The sequence below is a fragment of the Nomascus leucogenys genome, chromosome 19, assembly GCF_006542625.1.
Source record: "Nomascus leucogenys isolate Asia chromosome 19, Asia_NLE_v1, whole genome shotgun sequence".
In the NCBI taxonomy this organism is placed as follows: domain Eukaryota; kingdom Metazoa; phylum Chordata; class Mammalia; order Primates; family Hylobatidae; genus Nomascus; species Nomascus leucogenys.
The window spans coordinates 47,508,594-47,525,457 of NC_044399.1; the positions used below are offsets into that span (position 1 = coordinate 47,508,594).

The window sequence follows — 16,864 nt, forward strand, 5'->3', positions numbered from 1 at the left end:
CTTAGATTAGCCTTGATAAGGAGCTGAACTTTGACTAGCCTGAATATTTGAAATAAAAAGAGATTCATTTAAATTGAAGGAGATAAGAAAGACTAGAATATTTTTATTTGGCTAGTCTAAGTGGGGAGACTTGTGAGGAATTAATAAAAAAGTCGACTTAGAGGCCCTTTTATTTGCACAGCAGCAAAACCTGAGATGTACACATTTTAGTGTACATTTTTAGAATCTATTTAAAACAATAAGATAGTCTGAATTGGATGGTTGAGTAACCTTTAAACTCATCTGGTAAACCTCTAATGTATAGTAGAAATAATTTGAAAGCTTCTGTATAATAGTACTTACTTCAGGAAAATGATTTGATGTTTCATCGTTGGTCTCTTTTTCTATATTATTTCAGCCTAAGTCTATCTTCATACCACAGGAAATGCATTCTACTGAGGATGAAAATCAAGGAACAATCAAGAGATGTCCCATGTCAGGGAGCCCAGCAAAGCCATCCCAAGTTCCACCTAGACCACCACCTCCCAGATTACCCCCACAAAAACCTGTTGCCTTAGGTAATGGTGGAGGGTGACAGCAAATATGTTACCAGGTTTTCATACTCTGGGGAGAAAAAAAACTTTCTTTTAAGAGATTATTCGAAATTCTTTTGGTGCAGGAGAGAAGGAAAGCAATGGCTATGGAGATGTTTTCTGCTTTTTGCCTACTGGCTTAAAGTGTTGTTATGACAGGATTCCCTATGACACAGTCTGAGATATTTTGTCCTCATTTCTCATTTCTTATTTAGCCTTCTCTCTTCTGGAGACTGGTTCCCCATTCATTTAGCTACAGTGTGGAAACAATGCAAATTAAACTATGAACAAACACAGAAAATGTGTTTTGCGTCTAGGTTACTTCTGTTTTAGAAGAGAGTACCTTGTCTAACTCCTTATTTCATTTAATCATTTCTAAAAAAATAATTGGTATTATTTGCTAGGTATTTGCCTCCAAATTAATACTAGAAGGTGCTATTTTAACACTGTAAAGACTCCTCTGTGTTTATCCAGAAGAAGCAATTTTAAAAAAGAACAACTAGGCCGGGCACGGTGGCTCACACCTTTAATCCCAGCACTTTGGGAGGCCGAGGCAGGTGGATCACCTGAGGTCAAGAGTTTGAGACCAGCCTGACCAACATGGTGAAACCCCATCTCTACTAAACAAAAAATACAAAATTAGCTGGGCGTGGTAGCACATGCCTGTAATCCCAGCTACTTGGGAGACTAAGGCAGGAGAATCGCTTGCTTGAACCTGGGAGGCGGAGTTTGCACTAAGCCAAGATCACGCCTGTGCACTCTAGCCTGGGTGATAAGAGCGAAACTCCTTCTCAAAAAAAAAAAAAAAGCAACTAAAGTTTCTTGGATGACATAATATAAATCACCCCTTTTCTAAAAGTAGTTATGAATTCAGTATTTGTTTTTTTAATGCTAACAAATACGTGCACTTATATACAACCTGAATTTAAATTTGCCTAATATGCCAGAAATAGAGGTATAAGTAGAAGAACATATATATAAATGACATCTTACTTTCATAGTAAATATTCTGATTGGGTAATCCCAAATGAATAGTGACACTATCTCAGAGTTAATATTTTTTCTTTCCTACTTGATAACTTTCTGAATAAAAATTTTCGTGAAGATTAATCATTTTCAATGAATATATCTTATTGAAGGAAATGGAATGAGCTCCTTCCAGTTAAATGGTGAACGAGATGGCTCATTATGTCAACAACAGAACGAACATAGAGGCACAAACCTTTCAAGAAAAGAAAAAAAAGATGTACCAGTAGGTATTGATATTCATAAGTTCTACTTGTATTTGTTTCCTTTTTAACTGTTAAGTTAGTTTTATGCTTACAATTAGTGACACTATAGCACTAGTATATTTTACAATTACTGTATTAATATTTTAGTATATTAATTATAATGGTGAATAGATTATTTAAATCTTGAAAAAAGTAACTTAGCTATGGTAAACTTGAATGATGGCTTTTTATCGTTTACATTATTTAGACCAATTTGTTATGTAGTACGTTATAAGACATCTTTATACAGATAAATGCTTAGTATTCTTGTGATTGTTCACAAAATAACTTATTATACTCATTGAGTATAATTGATTCTTAATAGTTTCTCTTGCAGTCTCATGAAGTTATGGAAATAAGGATATAGATAAAGAAAGCTGTAGCTTCTACCCCAGGACAAATTTCTAACTATAGATCATGGGTCCCCAACCCCTGGGCTGCAGACCAGTAATGGTCAGTGGCCTGTTAGGAACTGGGCCATACAGCAGGAGGTGAGCAGTGGGCAAGTGAGCATTACCGCCTGAGCTCCACCTTCTGTCAGGTCAGCTGCAGCATTAGATTCTCATAGTGCAAACCCTATTGTGAAGTGTGCATGCGAGGGATCTAGGTTGCACACTGCTTATACGAATGTAACTAATGCCTGATTATCTGAGGTGGAACAGTTTCATCCCCAAAACATCCCTCCCCTTCAACCCCCATCTGTGGAAAAATTGTCTTCCACGAAACCAGTCCCTGATGCCAAAAAGGTTGGGGAACCACTGTTAGAGATTACATAAGTAGTGACATTGCTGCTCTTACCACTTCAAGAAAGGTGAAATTAGCCTTAGAAGCTACTCTTTTCACAAATGTTAGCTAAAACATCGTAACTATTAAAACATGAATGTTATTCATCAGGGATTGTAAGAGATGAAACATTTTAAACATTTGTAGAGAATTGACTTATAATCACTGGAAGACATTCAACTGTCATCATAGAATTTAAAATAGTAGAAAATCCTTAAAATCCCCAATATCTCAACAGATGTCAATGAGATGAATAGGATTTTTTGGAAGTTTTTGTATATACTAATATTTGTTATTTTTATAGAAATTTCTAGTATATTCATTATGTTTGTCTAGTATATTCAGTATGCTATGGTTTCTGCAGTAAGCATGTCACTAGAGGCTTTTGTGCTATATCTATTTAACTTTTTAAAAATATTTCACTATACAATATGACATAATTATTCTTAAAATTCATGTAAAGTATTTGGTGTTATTCGTTGTAATTTCTGAAATTTAGGTTATTTTTAACAAAAGTGTAAACTGTTCTTCAGGAATGGGTTTTATGAAGTTCTGTCCAACTGAGCAGTGCCTTTTTGCTTTCAACAATTTAAATTTTAACAGACCTGCTAACATAATAGTACAAAAATGCAGCTGAGTGACTGTAACACAGTATAAAATAAATAGCCTTTGAGAGATGTAAACTTTTTTTTTTAACCTTTCCTATGGTACTAAATAAACATTTTTTATGTATGCATTTTTAGTTCACTTTTTCTGTTACCTTACTTCATTAAGATAAGGCACTGTTTCAGTAATTCTGAAATAAAAATGTCCATGGCTATATCATAGGATAAACAGTATCAGTGATCTGTTGAAGCATGCTTACAGTTTATGCTGTAATTCTTGAAATTTACAGCCCTCACATCTGTAATCCCAGTGCTTTCAGTGGAAAAGGCAAAGGGATCACTGGAGACCAGAAGTTCAAGACCAGCCTGGGCAACATAGCAAAACTCTGTCTCTACAAAAAATAAAAATTTAGCCAGACATGGTGGCATGCACCCATAATCCTAGCTGCTCAGGAGGCTAAGACAGGAGAATCACTTGAGCCCAGGAGGTCGAGGTTACAGTGAGCTATGCTTGCCTGCCACTGCACTCCAGCCTGGGTGACAGAGCAAGACCGTATCTCTAAAAAAATTTAAATAATAATAAATAATAAATTTATTTAATTTATTTATTTATTTATTCATTTTGAGATGGAGTCTCGCTCTGTCACCCAGGCCAGAGTGCCGTGGCACAATTTTGGCTCACTGCAACCTCCACCTTCTGGGTTCAAGCGATTCTCCTGCCTCAGCCTCCTGAGTAGCTGGGATTACAGGTGCACACCACCACGCCCTTCTAATTTTTGTATTTTTAGTAGAGATGGAGTTTCACCATGTTGGTCAGGCTGGTCTCGAACCCTTGACCTCATGATCTGCCCACCTCAGCCTCCCAAAGTGCTGGGATTACAGGCATGAGCCACTGCTCCCAGCCTTATTTGTTTTAAATAATATTTACAACCAATTCTATTAGTGCTTAGGTTAAATCTGAGAGTTATAACACTCAGAGCTCCCTAATTTAAAATGATGTTTTGCTAGGCCAGGCACGGTGGCTCACACCTATAATCAGTACACTTTGGGAGGCCAAGACAGGTGGATCACTTAAGGCCAGGAGTTCAAAACCAACCTGACCAACGTGGTAAAACCCCATCTCTACTACAAATACAAAAATAGCCAGGCGTGGTGGCAGGCACCTGTAATCTCAGCTACTCAGGAGGCTGAGGCACGAGAATCACTTGAACCTGGAAGGCGGAGGTTGCAGTGACCCGAGATCGTGCCCCTGCACTCCAGCCTGGGTAACAGAGCAAGACTGTCTCAAAAAAAATTTTAAAAAAAACAAAACAAAAAAAGATGCTTTGCTAAAATAGATGACATCAGATAATTTAATAACATCAATATAAGAAAAAATATAAATTATTTGCAAAATGGAATAAAAAGATATCAGAAATTATTGGCAATAATAAGATGTGTGCATCCTCAGAAATATATCTACAAAGTAAATATGTCATTTTAATTTCAGAAATGTTATATTTTTGTGTTATATATATGAAATCAATTCACAGTAGCTTTTTTATTAGTTTTCGTCTCATTGTTTAAGTGATTCTGATGTATGGCAGCTCTAGGGAAAAATTAGAATGTCATTCCTTAAAATGATGTTACTGAGATTAACCTTGAAATGTAGACTGTCACAAAGTTCGTGTTTAAAGTATACCCAGGGGGTTCCCTCTCAGGGGACAGTTCGTATACTCAAGAATGTGGCCACTTGGAGAAATATCTGGCATTCTTCAGGATAGTGTGGGTGAGCAAATGTGTTACATTTCTTCTCCTTATAATTGCCTCTGTACTCTAACGAATGATTAATATATTTGAATTCATCAAAATTTAGAACTTCACTTGGCAAAACAAACTCATTGTAAACATGGTGAAGATTATCTACACAAGGAGAAACTATTTGTTGTATATATATAAATTGATAAAATACTCAAACCTAGAATGTATTTTTCAAAGCTGCAACAAATGGATATGAAAAAAGATAACTCAATTAAAAAAAAAGGGAAAAGAATTCACAAAAGAGGAAATACAGATAGCAAATAAACAGTTTTTAAAAAGATTCTTAATCTTCCTGGCAATCAGAGGCATGCAAATTAATGAGGAGCACAGGAGAAAAGGTTTTTTACTAATCAGCTTGGTGATATTGCTGTGAGACTAGAAAGAACCAAGAGCTCTCATACATTGCTGGTGGGTGTGATGTGATATGTACACTCTGAAAAGCAGTTTGACAGTCAATATGCAGTAAAATGTAAAAGGTAGAGACCCTGTGTATCAGTAGTTTCTCAGTATACACATACTGCGGTATACTTCTCACAGGATACCAATAAAGACATCCACTCATACACTGTGTAAGTAGGTATATGCAGGAATATTTATTTCAGCATTTGTGTTCTAGTAAAATATTGACAATAATCTAAATACTGAATAATGTTTAAGGATAGCTAAATAAAGTATATTTATGCTGTGCTGCAGTTAAAACAAATGAACTAAGTCTATGTGACCGATATGGATTACTGTCCAATTTTAAGGCAAAGAACACGCAGATAGTGTATAACTATTTGTGTTTTAAATTCCCAACACACACAAAAACACTATTTTCTATGGGAACATGTATTTACTTATATACCAAAAATGTCTGGAAAGCCATATGATTACATAAGTATATCTAATTCACTAGAGAAAGATTTGGAAGGTTTTACACCAAACTAGTTTTTCTGGGGCAAGTACTAGAAATAGTGCATTGTGAAAGAATTATGGGGAACTTCAGCCTTAACTGTGATGTTTTGTTTTACAAAGAATGTATTCATGTATTTTATTTGAATAAATGTGTTTGAAATACAGTATTGTTAAACAGCAGCAAAAAAAGTATAATCGTACATGTGTTCTTTTACTAGAAGCCTATTAGCAATGGTCTTCCTCCAACACCTAAAGTGCATGTAAGTACTAAATATGGAGTAGGCTGAGTTTCAAGCTAAGTCACTTGTATATGTTATCTTTGCTTAGGTTTTTTTTTTTTTTGTCTGTTTGAAAGAACTTTCACTATTAATTGAAAAAAATCTGTAAGATTGCTAATTTAAGATGGCTAATTTAATTACAGGCATGTGTCACCATGCCCCGCTAATTTTTGTATTTTTAGTACAGACAGAGTTTCACCATGTTGGCCAGGCTGGTCTCGAATTCCTGGCCTCAAGTGATCTGCCCACCTTGGCTTCCCAAAGTGCTGCGATTATAGGCATGAACTATCATGCCTGGCCTTTTTTTTTTTTTTTTTTTTTTTTGAGACGGAGTCTCACTCTGTTGCCCAGGCTGGAGTGCAGTGGCGTAATCTCAGCTCACTGCAAGCTCCACCTGCCAGGTTCACGCCATTCTCCTTCCTCAGTCTCTCGAGTAGCTGGGACTATAGGTGCCTGCCACCATGCCCGGCTAATTTTTTGTGTGTTTTTATAGAGACGGGTTTTACCATATTGGCCAGGCTGGTCTCGAACTCCTGACCTCAGGTGATGTGCCCACCTCGGCCTCCCAAAGTGCTGGGATTACAAGTGTGAGCCACCACACCCCACCCTTTTTTACCTTTAAATTCTACTTTTTAATTAGTACAGAGTATACTTTATAAACTATATGTTACAAAATATATATATTTTATATTTGTAATTTATATCATACTTAAATAATAAATACTTTAAAATAACTTTTAATATTGATTTATACAGCATACTTTATATTATATAGCATATATATTATAGCAGAGAAATATATACAATAGGGCAGATTTTCCCACTTGACTATAAGATAAAACACTTACCTCAGGCTTGCAGTTTGACAGGGAAAAGCTATCTATGGAATGCCAGGTAGATTCCAACTATACAAATTAGCTTAAGATTGGGAACTGGCTTGATTGTTTTGTTCTTCATTTTGTCATTTAAATTTCTAGGGGTTAGCAGTACCCTAACATAGAAATTTCCGTAGCTGTCTTAAAAGGTCGTTACTAGGATTAGTTAAATGATAGTTTCTGCCCTACATGTTTCTATTGGTCAGCTCTACCTGATGGTATTGCCAAGCTAAATTGTTCTTTTTTGGTATCAGAGTCTTTAAAAATATATTGGTTGGTAGATTTCTGTCATTAAAAGGGAAATTTTAAGGTCCATGTTTTAATTATGTTAATATTTTTAATCCATTATTGTCAACTAGTGATGTTTTCGTCCAGTGTGTTACCTCCGTGTTTGTGAGGAAGACATTCCTTCTATAAAATGATGCGCAAATGCTGTTCTTTTAATTTAGGCCAACATGGCAAATGCTGAAATTTTCTCTGACCAAAAATGTTTTTGTACTATTTTTCCCTCAAGTTGTCAGTAGTAAAAAGTGATTACCTGAGTCAACATTCTTGTACCTTGAGTATTTAACCAGAAGGATAATTTCAGAGTTAATATTTTGCTCTTTGACGATATAAAGTTCAAATGAGTGATATATTTCATTATGATATATTTATTATCTGAAAAGTTTGTAAATGGACTTGATAAGTAATATTAACATCAAAGAGTTAAGCTTTTTAATGAATCTTTCCAAGGAAATAATCAGATTGCTCGATTGAAAAAAATAAAAAATAAAGTCTGTGTTTGGAGGTTGAAGCACATATATGAATTTCAAATCAGCCATACCTGTTTCAGTTTGTAATATGAAATTCAATTTTTAATACCATTTTTAGGCTCATAAAACCAAACAAGAAAAATGTCTTCCTTTGTAGAGATTATGATTTCCTTTTTACCAGAGACTATTGTATTGCTCTTGACATGGAGCATGTAAGATACATTATTGTGCAGAATTGCTTCCTATTATTGCTTTGTTTAGTTGAAAAGATAGAAAACATATGACCTTTTTTTTTTTTCTCTTTTTTCCAAGTAAAATTATTGTGGCACCTGGAAACTTGTGGTACCACTGTTAGGCAAATGACTATGATGATTTCTTACACTTACTTCTGTAAATTTGAAGATGATCATAATTTCATTATACTATCTATAGACTCTCACATTAAAATAGATAATAGTTACATTTTATATATTAAAGACTGTTACTTGTCACTGTTTCATATTGGTTATTCTTTGTTTCCCTAGATGGGTGCATGTTTTTCAAAAGTTTTTAATGGGTGTCCCTTGAAAATTCACTGTGCATCATCATGGATAAACCCAGATACAAGAGGTAGTATTGTGTGTTTTTATCTGTTATCTTCCTAATTTTTTAAAACTAGGGCCATGAAAGCATTTGTGATTTTGTTTGTTTTCTGAGTATCTTTCTGGGGAAAAAAAAGTTTTGTTATAATTTTTTTTTAATTTTAAGGTAAATGTGTTTCTTTGTGCTGTTATCAGTGTTTGAGGTGACACATAACATTAAAATTTCACTGTATAGTTACCGCATCAATATAGTGAAGCCATGTATTCTGTGCCACCCTAGTTTCCTCCAGAAATGTTTCTGCTGCTGCTGCACAGTAGTCTGGTATCTTTTTTTATTTTTTATTTATAGGGAAAAGGTTTTGCTCTGCCACCCAGGCATGATCATGGCTCACTATAACCTCAAACTTCTGGCCTTATGCAATCCCCCAGCCTCAGCCACCCAAGCAGCTAGGACTGCAGGACATGCCACCATTCCTGGCTGTTTTTGTTTTTGTTTTTTAATTTTTTGTAGAGATGGGGGCTCTCTGTGTTCCCCAGGCTGGTCTCGAACTCCTGGGCTCAAGCAATTGTCACCTCAGCCTCCCAAAGTGCTGAGATTACAGACATGAGCCACTGGCCAATAGCTTCATTTTTTTTCAAAACAGCCATTATGGAAGGAATTTAGCTACCAAGGATCCAGGATTTAGTGACCACTTTAGAGGATCTCTGACCTTAAAAGGGGCCATAATCAGAACAGTTGTCCTTAGGCAACCGCTAAGAACTGTCTGTGTCCTCTCACTGTAAATCTGAATCTGAATAGCTGTCTGTCTATGTAAGATACACATAGAACATTTATACGTGAACATTTTTATATACATACACGTATACTCTTATTAAATATTCTGAGTACTTTCATGTCATAGGCAAGGAAACTGGCACTCAGAGAGGTTCATTGTTTATAGCCAATTGGTGCTAGAAAGGGTCAGTTTAAATCCAGTACTGTCTGACCACAAATCTTATGCCATTAATCGCCCAGTACTAATCTTAAATGCTGGGCACTTTAGGAATCCTCTTAGCATTCTATACTGTTCTCAGCCTACTTCAGTTTAGTCTAGTTAGTCTAGAAAAGTTCCTGACCTGTTACTCTGTATTATCTTAAAAACGGATCGGGCACTTTTCTTCAGGTTGCCTGCTTGGATCTCTTGGAAGTGTTCTTTCCTTTCTTTCCTGTTCTAAAGCCTTTTTAATAAATTTCCACTCCTGCTCCTGCTCTGGGAAACAAACAACAACAAAAAAAAAACGGAAAGGACCATGGCCATGCTTCTCATATCTTTTAGAAGATACTGAGTACCCTAGCAGGTATCCAAGTTTTAGTTAACTTTTTAATAGACTGTGATCAGATTCTGGGGTTTTTTAAAATTAGAGTACTTATAGTATAGCTCTGAAAAAAAATTCTGTAGAAATAATTAGAATCTGTATCAGCCACTCTCGATTTATATTCTGTATGTCAGTTGCGTGTGATCCTGTCTTTAGGGGGTTTTAGAAAAAGGAGCTGCAGATTCTTTGCCAGTTCTTAGCACTCTCTGATGAGTGAAGAATCTACTATGCCACTCTTCAGAACCTCCCTTACATAAAAATTCTCTTCACTTCTTTGAGGCTAATGTTTACATATAATTCAGTTTATGGGTCTAAAGTGTCTAACCTCTTCTTTGTATTCACTGCTTATAAATCATAGTAATTCTTGTTTTATATGTTAATACATATAGATTATAGAAATCCTATTTAAAAATATTTTATTTACCAAAATCAGTCAGTGAATTACTTTTATTTCAGATCAGTACTTGATATTTGGTGCCGAAGAAGGGATTTATACCCTCAATCTTAATGAACTTCATGAAACATCAATGGAACAGGTATGTTATTTTGTATATTCTTTTTTTTTTTAATTTTTAAGTTACTATAAGTACACATTAGAGCAGAAATAAGATTCAGTTTCATGACTTGCTGCCTCTTTTATTCCTTTTTGTTTTGTTTTGTTATGTTTTTTGAGACCGAGTCTCACTCTGTTCCCCAAGCTGCAGTGCAGTGGCGTGATCTCGGCTCACTGCAACCAGGATCAAGCAATTCTCATGCCTCAGCCTCCCAAGTAGCTGGGAGCAGAGGCACGCACCACCACACCCGGCCAATTTTTGTGTTTTAATAGAGACAGGGTTTCACCATGTTGGCCAGGCTGGTCTTGAACTTCTGACCTCAGGTGATCTGCCCGCCTCGGCCTCCCAGTGTGCTGGGATTATAGACGTCAGCCATCATGCCTGGCTAATTTTTGTGTTTTTAGTAGAGATAGGGTTTCACCATGTTGCCCATGCTGGTCTCGAACTCCTGGCCTCAAGTGCTGGGATTACAGATATGAGCCACCCCACCCCAGCATCTTTTATTCTTAAAATCCTCATGAGGCTGGGCACGGTGGCTCACGCCTGTAATCCCAGCACTTTGGGAGGCCAAGGCAGGCAGATCACCTGAGGTCAGGAGTTTGAGACCAGCCTGGCCAACATGGTGAAACCCCATCTCTACTAAAAATACAAAAATTAGCTGGGCGTGGTGGCATGTGCCTGTAATCCCAGCTGCTTCGAAGGCTGAGACAGGAGAATCGCTTGAACCCAGGAAGAGGAGGTTACAGTGAGCCGAGATCGCGCCATTGCACTCCAGCCTGGGTGACAAAAGTGAAACTCCATCTCAAAAAAAAACCTTCATGGAGCATGTTCTAATTACCAGATACCGAAGACATTCACAGGACTAGTCCATACCCTTGAGAAGCTCATGATCTAATAGGGAAAACAGATGTATAAACCAGTAACTACAACACTCAGTATTAGATGTCATATTAGGAATGAGTATAAGATACTGGCCACAGAGGTGGATGTCACCAGCACCTCCTGTGGGGAGATGAGAAGGAGAGGCATTTGAGATGGACCTTAAATTATGCTGAATAGAAGTTTGTCACAGACAGGATAAGCATGGTGGCATAGAGATGTGAAATAGCATGGCAAGTGTGGGAACAATGACTGGGCAATTTGACTGGAGTACAGAATAGTAACAATAGATGGAGCTGGGTAGGCAGGCAGAAGCCAGACACCAGAGCTTGGTGTACCATGCTGATGGAACAGACCTGTGTTTTAGAAATATCTGTTTGCAGTATGGTGAGAGATGAGACTAGAAACCATGGTCAAATGGTAAAAGAGTGTTAATTCAGGGCAGAGGTAGAGAACAGAGGGGAAAAGATATTTTTGAAAAACAGTTTTATCGAGATATAATTCACGTATCATACAGTTCACCCACTTAAAGGGTGCAATCCAGTGGCTTTTAGTATGTTCACAGCATTGTGCAGCCATTACACCATCAGTTTTAGGACATTTTTGTCATCTCCAAAAGAACCTCCATAATCATTAGTGGTCAGTCCCCATTTCTCTCCTCCTCTCTCCCAGTATGGGGATGTTTTTGAGTGTCACAATGAGTGGGGGGAGCTTTTGTCATTTAGTACCCACGAGTCAGGATCATAAAACAACCTACAAACTGATAATAATGATGATGCTATTAATAGCTAATACTTACATAAAGCATACTATGTGTCCACGCAGTGTTTTTAAATGCTTGACATATATTATTTAGTCTTCATGAAATCTCTCAGAGGTAGACACCATTGATATTCTCATTTCACGGATGAGAAAACTAAAGCACAGAAAGGATTAGTAACTTGCCAAAGACCCCTCAGCTATTCAGTGGCTGGATTACGATATGAACCTAGGCAAGCTAGCTCCAGATTCCATGTGCTTAACTACTTCACCATATTCTCTCTCCCAATTGTATAGTTTCTGTAGAGAAATGCTGGACCTAGAGAAAGATCAGAGATCTAGAATTGACCGAATTGAATGACCAATTCAACATGGAGGTTGAAGAAAGGTCTAGGTTAACTTCAGGTTTCCCGCTTGAGTGACTGGGTGCATGACAGTAACAGAAAGATGGAGTATAGTATACTGAAGGATGTGTTGATTTGAAGAGAATGGTAATGCTTTCAATTTGGTCATACTGAGTTTGGGGTGCCTTCGGGATGTGTGACTAATTCTTTTATCAATATAAATCGATTACAAGGCCGGCCGTGGTGGCTCATGCCTGTAATCCCAGCACTTTGGGAGGCCTAGATGGGTGGTCACCTGAGGTCAGGAGTTTGACACCAGCCTAACAAATAAGGTGAAATCCCGTCCCTACTAAAAATACAAAAATTAGCCAAGCATGGTCATGTGCACTTGTAGTCCCAGCTACTCAGGAGGCTGAGACAGGAGAATCACTTAAACCCGGGAGGCGGAGGTTGCAGTGAGCCGAGATCACACCACTGCACTCTAGCCTGGGCAACAGAGTGAGACTCCATCTCAAAACAAAATAAAAATAAAAATAAATTGATTACAAATAAAATGGAAGGAAAAATATATAAGTAATGATTTATTCATGACTAAACATTTTCATCTTCATTTTTTTAAATCAAATTTTCTAGCAAGATCCTAAACTGTATGATATACCGTAAATCTTTTAATCTGGAAATGGTATACAGTGAAATGGCTGAAAAGTGCCTAAGAACAGGGAAAGGGAGGAAAAGGATCTTGTAATTATAATAATTAGTAAATAAATAATTCAAAGGTGGTCATATTTTTATTGGCTATAATGAGATATCCAAAAATAATATTGGCAACAATATTAATTGTAAGGAATAAGGCCAGCTTTATGCATAGGTGGAGTAAGCATTTATCAACCTAATTTGAAGAACTCTTTTGTTGTTGTTGTTGTTTTTTGAGACAGGGTTTCATTCTGTCACCCAGGCTGGAGGGCAGTGGCGTGAACACAGCTCACTGCAGCCTTGACCTCCTGGGCTCAAGTGACCTACCTCAGCGTCCTCAGTAGCTGGGACTACAGGGACATGCCACAATGCCCAGCTAATTTTTTGGTATTTTGTAGAGACTGGGATTTCACTTTGTTGCCCAGGCTGGTCTCAAACTTCTGGGCTCAAGCAGTCCTTCTGCCTCACCCACCCAGTGCTGGGATTACAGGTGTGAGCCACCAGGCCCGGCCAGGACTCTTAAGAGAAGGCCCCCATCAACCACACCTAGCCCCAGTCTGCAATACCTTCCCTTCTTAGTTGCTTTAGCATTTGAATTACATTCTAGAGTAATTTTTTTTTTTGAAACATTGCCCTTCAAAGGAAACATTTTTCCCTCCTAGAGGGAGCCTGTAAGAGTAAAGAATTTGTATATGTGGAGCCTGAATTTTTCATCTTACTGTGAAATTGATGATTAGGTTGGTTTTCTCTAGACTTTAGAGGAAACCGGGGGGCATAAGCCTACTAGATAGGGGAAAATTCTGAAAAGTGAGAAGATGACACAAATCAGGGTCCTGATTTAAAATTTTTTATCTGCTTTTATTATTTATAGCTAACATTTATTCAGTACTCAGCACTCTTCTAAGTACTTTACAAGGAGTAATCTTGTTTAATTACCATACAGCTCTATGAGATACAGATACTCTGTTTTACAGATAAGAACACTGAGACAGCGATTCAGTAAATTACCCAAGATCACACAGAGTCGTTGATAAAACAGGTGCATGAGTCTAGGCAGAATATAGAAGCTACCCTTCTTAACTGTTATATTCTTATTTATTAAACTGATCATTTCACCTAGAACCTAACTCACGAAAGGAAGAAAGCATTGAAAATCCAGTAAAGCTTTAGAGTTGTAAAAGTTGTTAAAAATGAAAATTCAGGACCGGGCGCGGTGGCTCACGCCTGTAATCCCAGCACTTTGGGAGGCCGAGGTGGGTGGATCAAAAGTTCAGGAGATCGAGACCATCCTGGCTAACACGGTGAAACCTCGTCTCTACTAAAAATACAAAAAAAAATTAGCCAGGCGTGGTGGCAGGCGCCTGTAGTCCCAGCTACTCAGGAGGCTGAGGCAGGAGAATGGCATGAACCTGGGAGGCGGAGCTTGCAGTGAGCGGAGATGGCGCCACTGCACTCCAGCCTGGGTGACACAGCGAGACTCCATCTCAAAAAAAAAAAAAATTCAAAATGAAATCCAGTACTTTTTAAATAAAACTATACATAAATACCTTTTCATTGTCCCTATGTTGAAAATATGAAAGGAATTTGTGTCTTGTCTTGCTACTTTATATATGTTTATATTAAATAAGCAAACCTACTTATATTTGCAAGTATATAATTTTATAGTAAACCATAGATGTGGTATTAGATACTTTTTTAGTGGATATGTGTATGAAAACCCAGTTCAACACTGAATTAAATAAAAATCTGTATCTTGCTACTTTGATAACATGTACTGATATGTGGTCTGGAATAAGTCATTGCCCCTTCTCTGCCTGATTTTTTCAGTATAGCCAATGAAGTCCCAATTTTGTTGTGAATTTTTTGTGAAAAGCAGAAAGTAGGAAATGGATGTTGATATCTTCTCTATCTGAGGCACAGGTATAGGCACATTTTACAAATTAAAAAACTGTATTGGCAATGCCACATTTTAGTTGTTTGGAGAAATTGGTTATTTTATGTAAGTACATTTTCCCAGTAAATGAAATAAAATTTTTATTAAAATGTTACTTTGTTTCTCCTCCCTTTTATTATTACCTTTTCTCTTTTAGTTATTCAGTCCCATTATTATGGCTGTGTTTCCATAAAGTAATGTCCTTAGAGGCCTTGATGTGTTTCATCATTCACTCCTGCGTCCTCTCTATTACCTTCTCTCATCTCAATCAGTTTTGGGGTAACTTAGTTGTAGGAATTGCCAGAGCAAACCCAGCAACAAAGATTGTTAAATCAGATGCTTAATTATGTACATCAGTGGCTCTCAAACTTGAGTCCGCCTCAGAATTACTTGGAGGCCTAGTTAAACCATAGATTGCTGGGTCCTCCTTCAGAACTTCTTGCTTCAGTAGGTCTGGGGTGAGGTCCAAGAATTTACATTTCTACCATGTGCCCAGGTGTTGCTGATGCTGCTGGTCCAAAGACCATTTAAAAACCACTGATACGCATAACGAAATGTCTTAATGAGAGTATTTTTTAAAAATATATAGATTGTGTTCCATGAAGTTCCCTTTTCTTTGCTCTAAATTGTCACCACTTTCAGGCTTCCAGAGATGCCTCTTAGTTCTTATGGTACTAAATTTTAGTAATGAATTTCATATATATATATATATATATATCTCCTTTGTGATTTATGAGTTTTCATCATCTTCTGTCTCAGCCTTTTTTTCCCTCCATACCTAGTGTTTCTGTATCCTGTGTTCCACTACACCATGATGCTTTTTCCTGTATCATACACCCTAGAATGCATATTATGCCTAGATAAGTCTATTTTGGGAGGAGTAGACAGGAGAATCTTAATTATTCAACCCCAGAACCAAAATAAAGGAATAGATGTTGTTTGAAAATGGTCTTATTCCCTGCATAGTTTGGGGTTACATAGCCCTTAATCATAAGGGAGACTTGAGCTGATCATATCGTGTTTAGGCTAAAATTAGCCTAATTTATTTTTTCTCTCACATAAATATGTATGTATGTATATCATCTTGTTTTGAATCCTTGATAAAGTTAATTTATGTTAAAAATAACTTACTTTTTAAAGAACTGACCTATAGATATGACAGCTTACATGATTACTGTGTACAGATTTACATTGCTGTTATGTATTATTCTTTGTAAACTTTGTGCCTTTTTTTAATCAGCTATTCCCTCGAAGGTGTACATGGTTGTATGTAATGAACAATTGCTTGCTATCAATATCTGGTAAGTATTTTAGTTTTTAAATACCTTACAATTGTTACTATTTATTATTAGCTTTTATGTCATATCTGTTTTTCTTTATAGGTAAAGCTTCTCAGCTTTATTCCCATAATTTACCGGGGCTTTTTGATTATGCAAGACAAATGCAAAAGTTACCTGTTGCTATTCCAGCACACAAACTCCCTGACAGAATACTGCCAAGGTAAGGGTACATCCTTAGAGGCAATATGATATTAACAGTTCATTCCCATAAATATCTATGCTACAGAAAGTGAAAAAGCACTCAGTTTGGGTTAATAGAAATCATGACAAAAAAAAATAAGTAATATACTTTAACAAGTGCTTATTGATCACACTCTTGTTCTAAAATTTTTCTACTTTATACTTTCGAATTATATCAGACATTTTCCTCTGAATTTTTTATTCTTTTTCTGCAAGTTTAAAACTAGTTTTTTTCTTGTACTTTGCCGTAATTTTACATTGCATTTAGTGCCTTTGCTTTTGACATATGTTTTAACTTTATAAAATTTTTCTCAAAGCTTCTATACCTAGAAAATCAAAATGATTTATTGAAAAGTGTTTTTGCAACCTGGCATGGTGGCTCATGCCTGTAATCCCAATACTTTGAGAG

The 16,864-nt window shown here is 36.7% G+C and overlaps 1 protein-coding gene across 2 annotated transcripts in view; it reads left to right on the top strand.

The window, feature by feature from the left end:
• Window positions 1-16,864, top strand: part of MAP4K3 (mitogen-activated protein kinase kinase kinase kinase 3) — a 188,317-nt gene that overhangs the window by 149,156 nt on the left and 22,297 nt on the right. For both annotated transcript variants that reach the window (XM_003262766.3, XM_003262767.3), the window contains 7 exons: window positions 398-557; window positions 1,712-1,824; window positions 6,147-6,188; window positions 8,361-8,445; window positions 10,230-10,309; window positions 16,176-16,236; window positions 16,318-16,435. In XM_003262766.3, coding sequence (XP_003262814.1) covers window positions 398-557; window positions 1,712-1,824; window positions 6,147-6,188; window positions 8,361-8,445; window positions 10,230-10,309; window positions 16,176-16,236; window positions 16,318-16,435 — 659 coding nt within the window. The remainder of the gene's footprint in view (window positions 1-397; window positions 558-1,711; window positions 1,825-6,146; window positions 6,189-8,360; window positions 8,446-10,229; window positions 10,310-16,175; window positions 16,237-16,317; window positions 16,436-16,864) is intronic.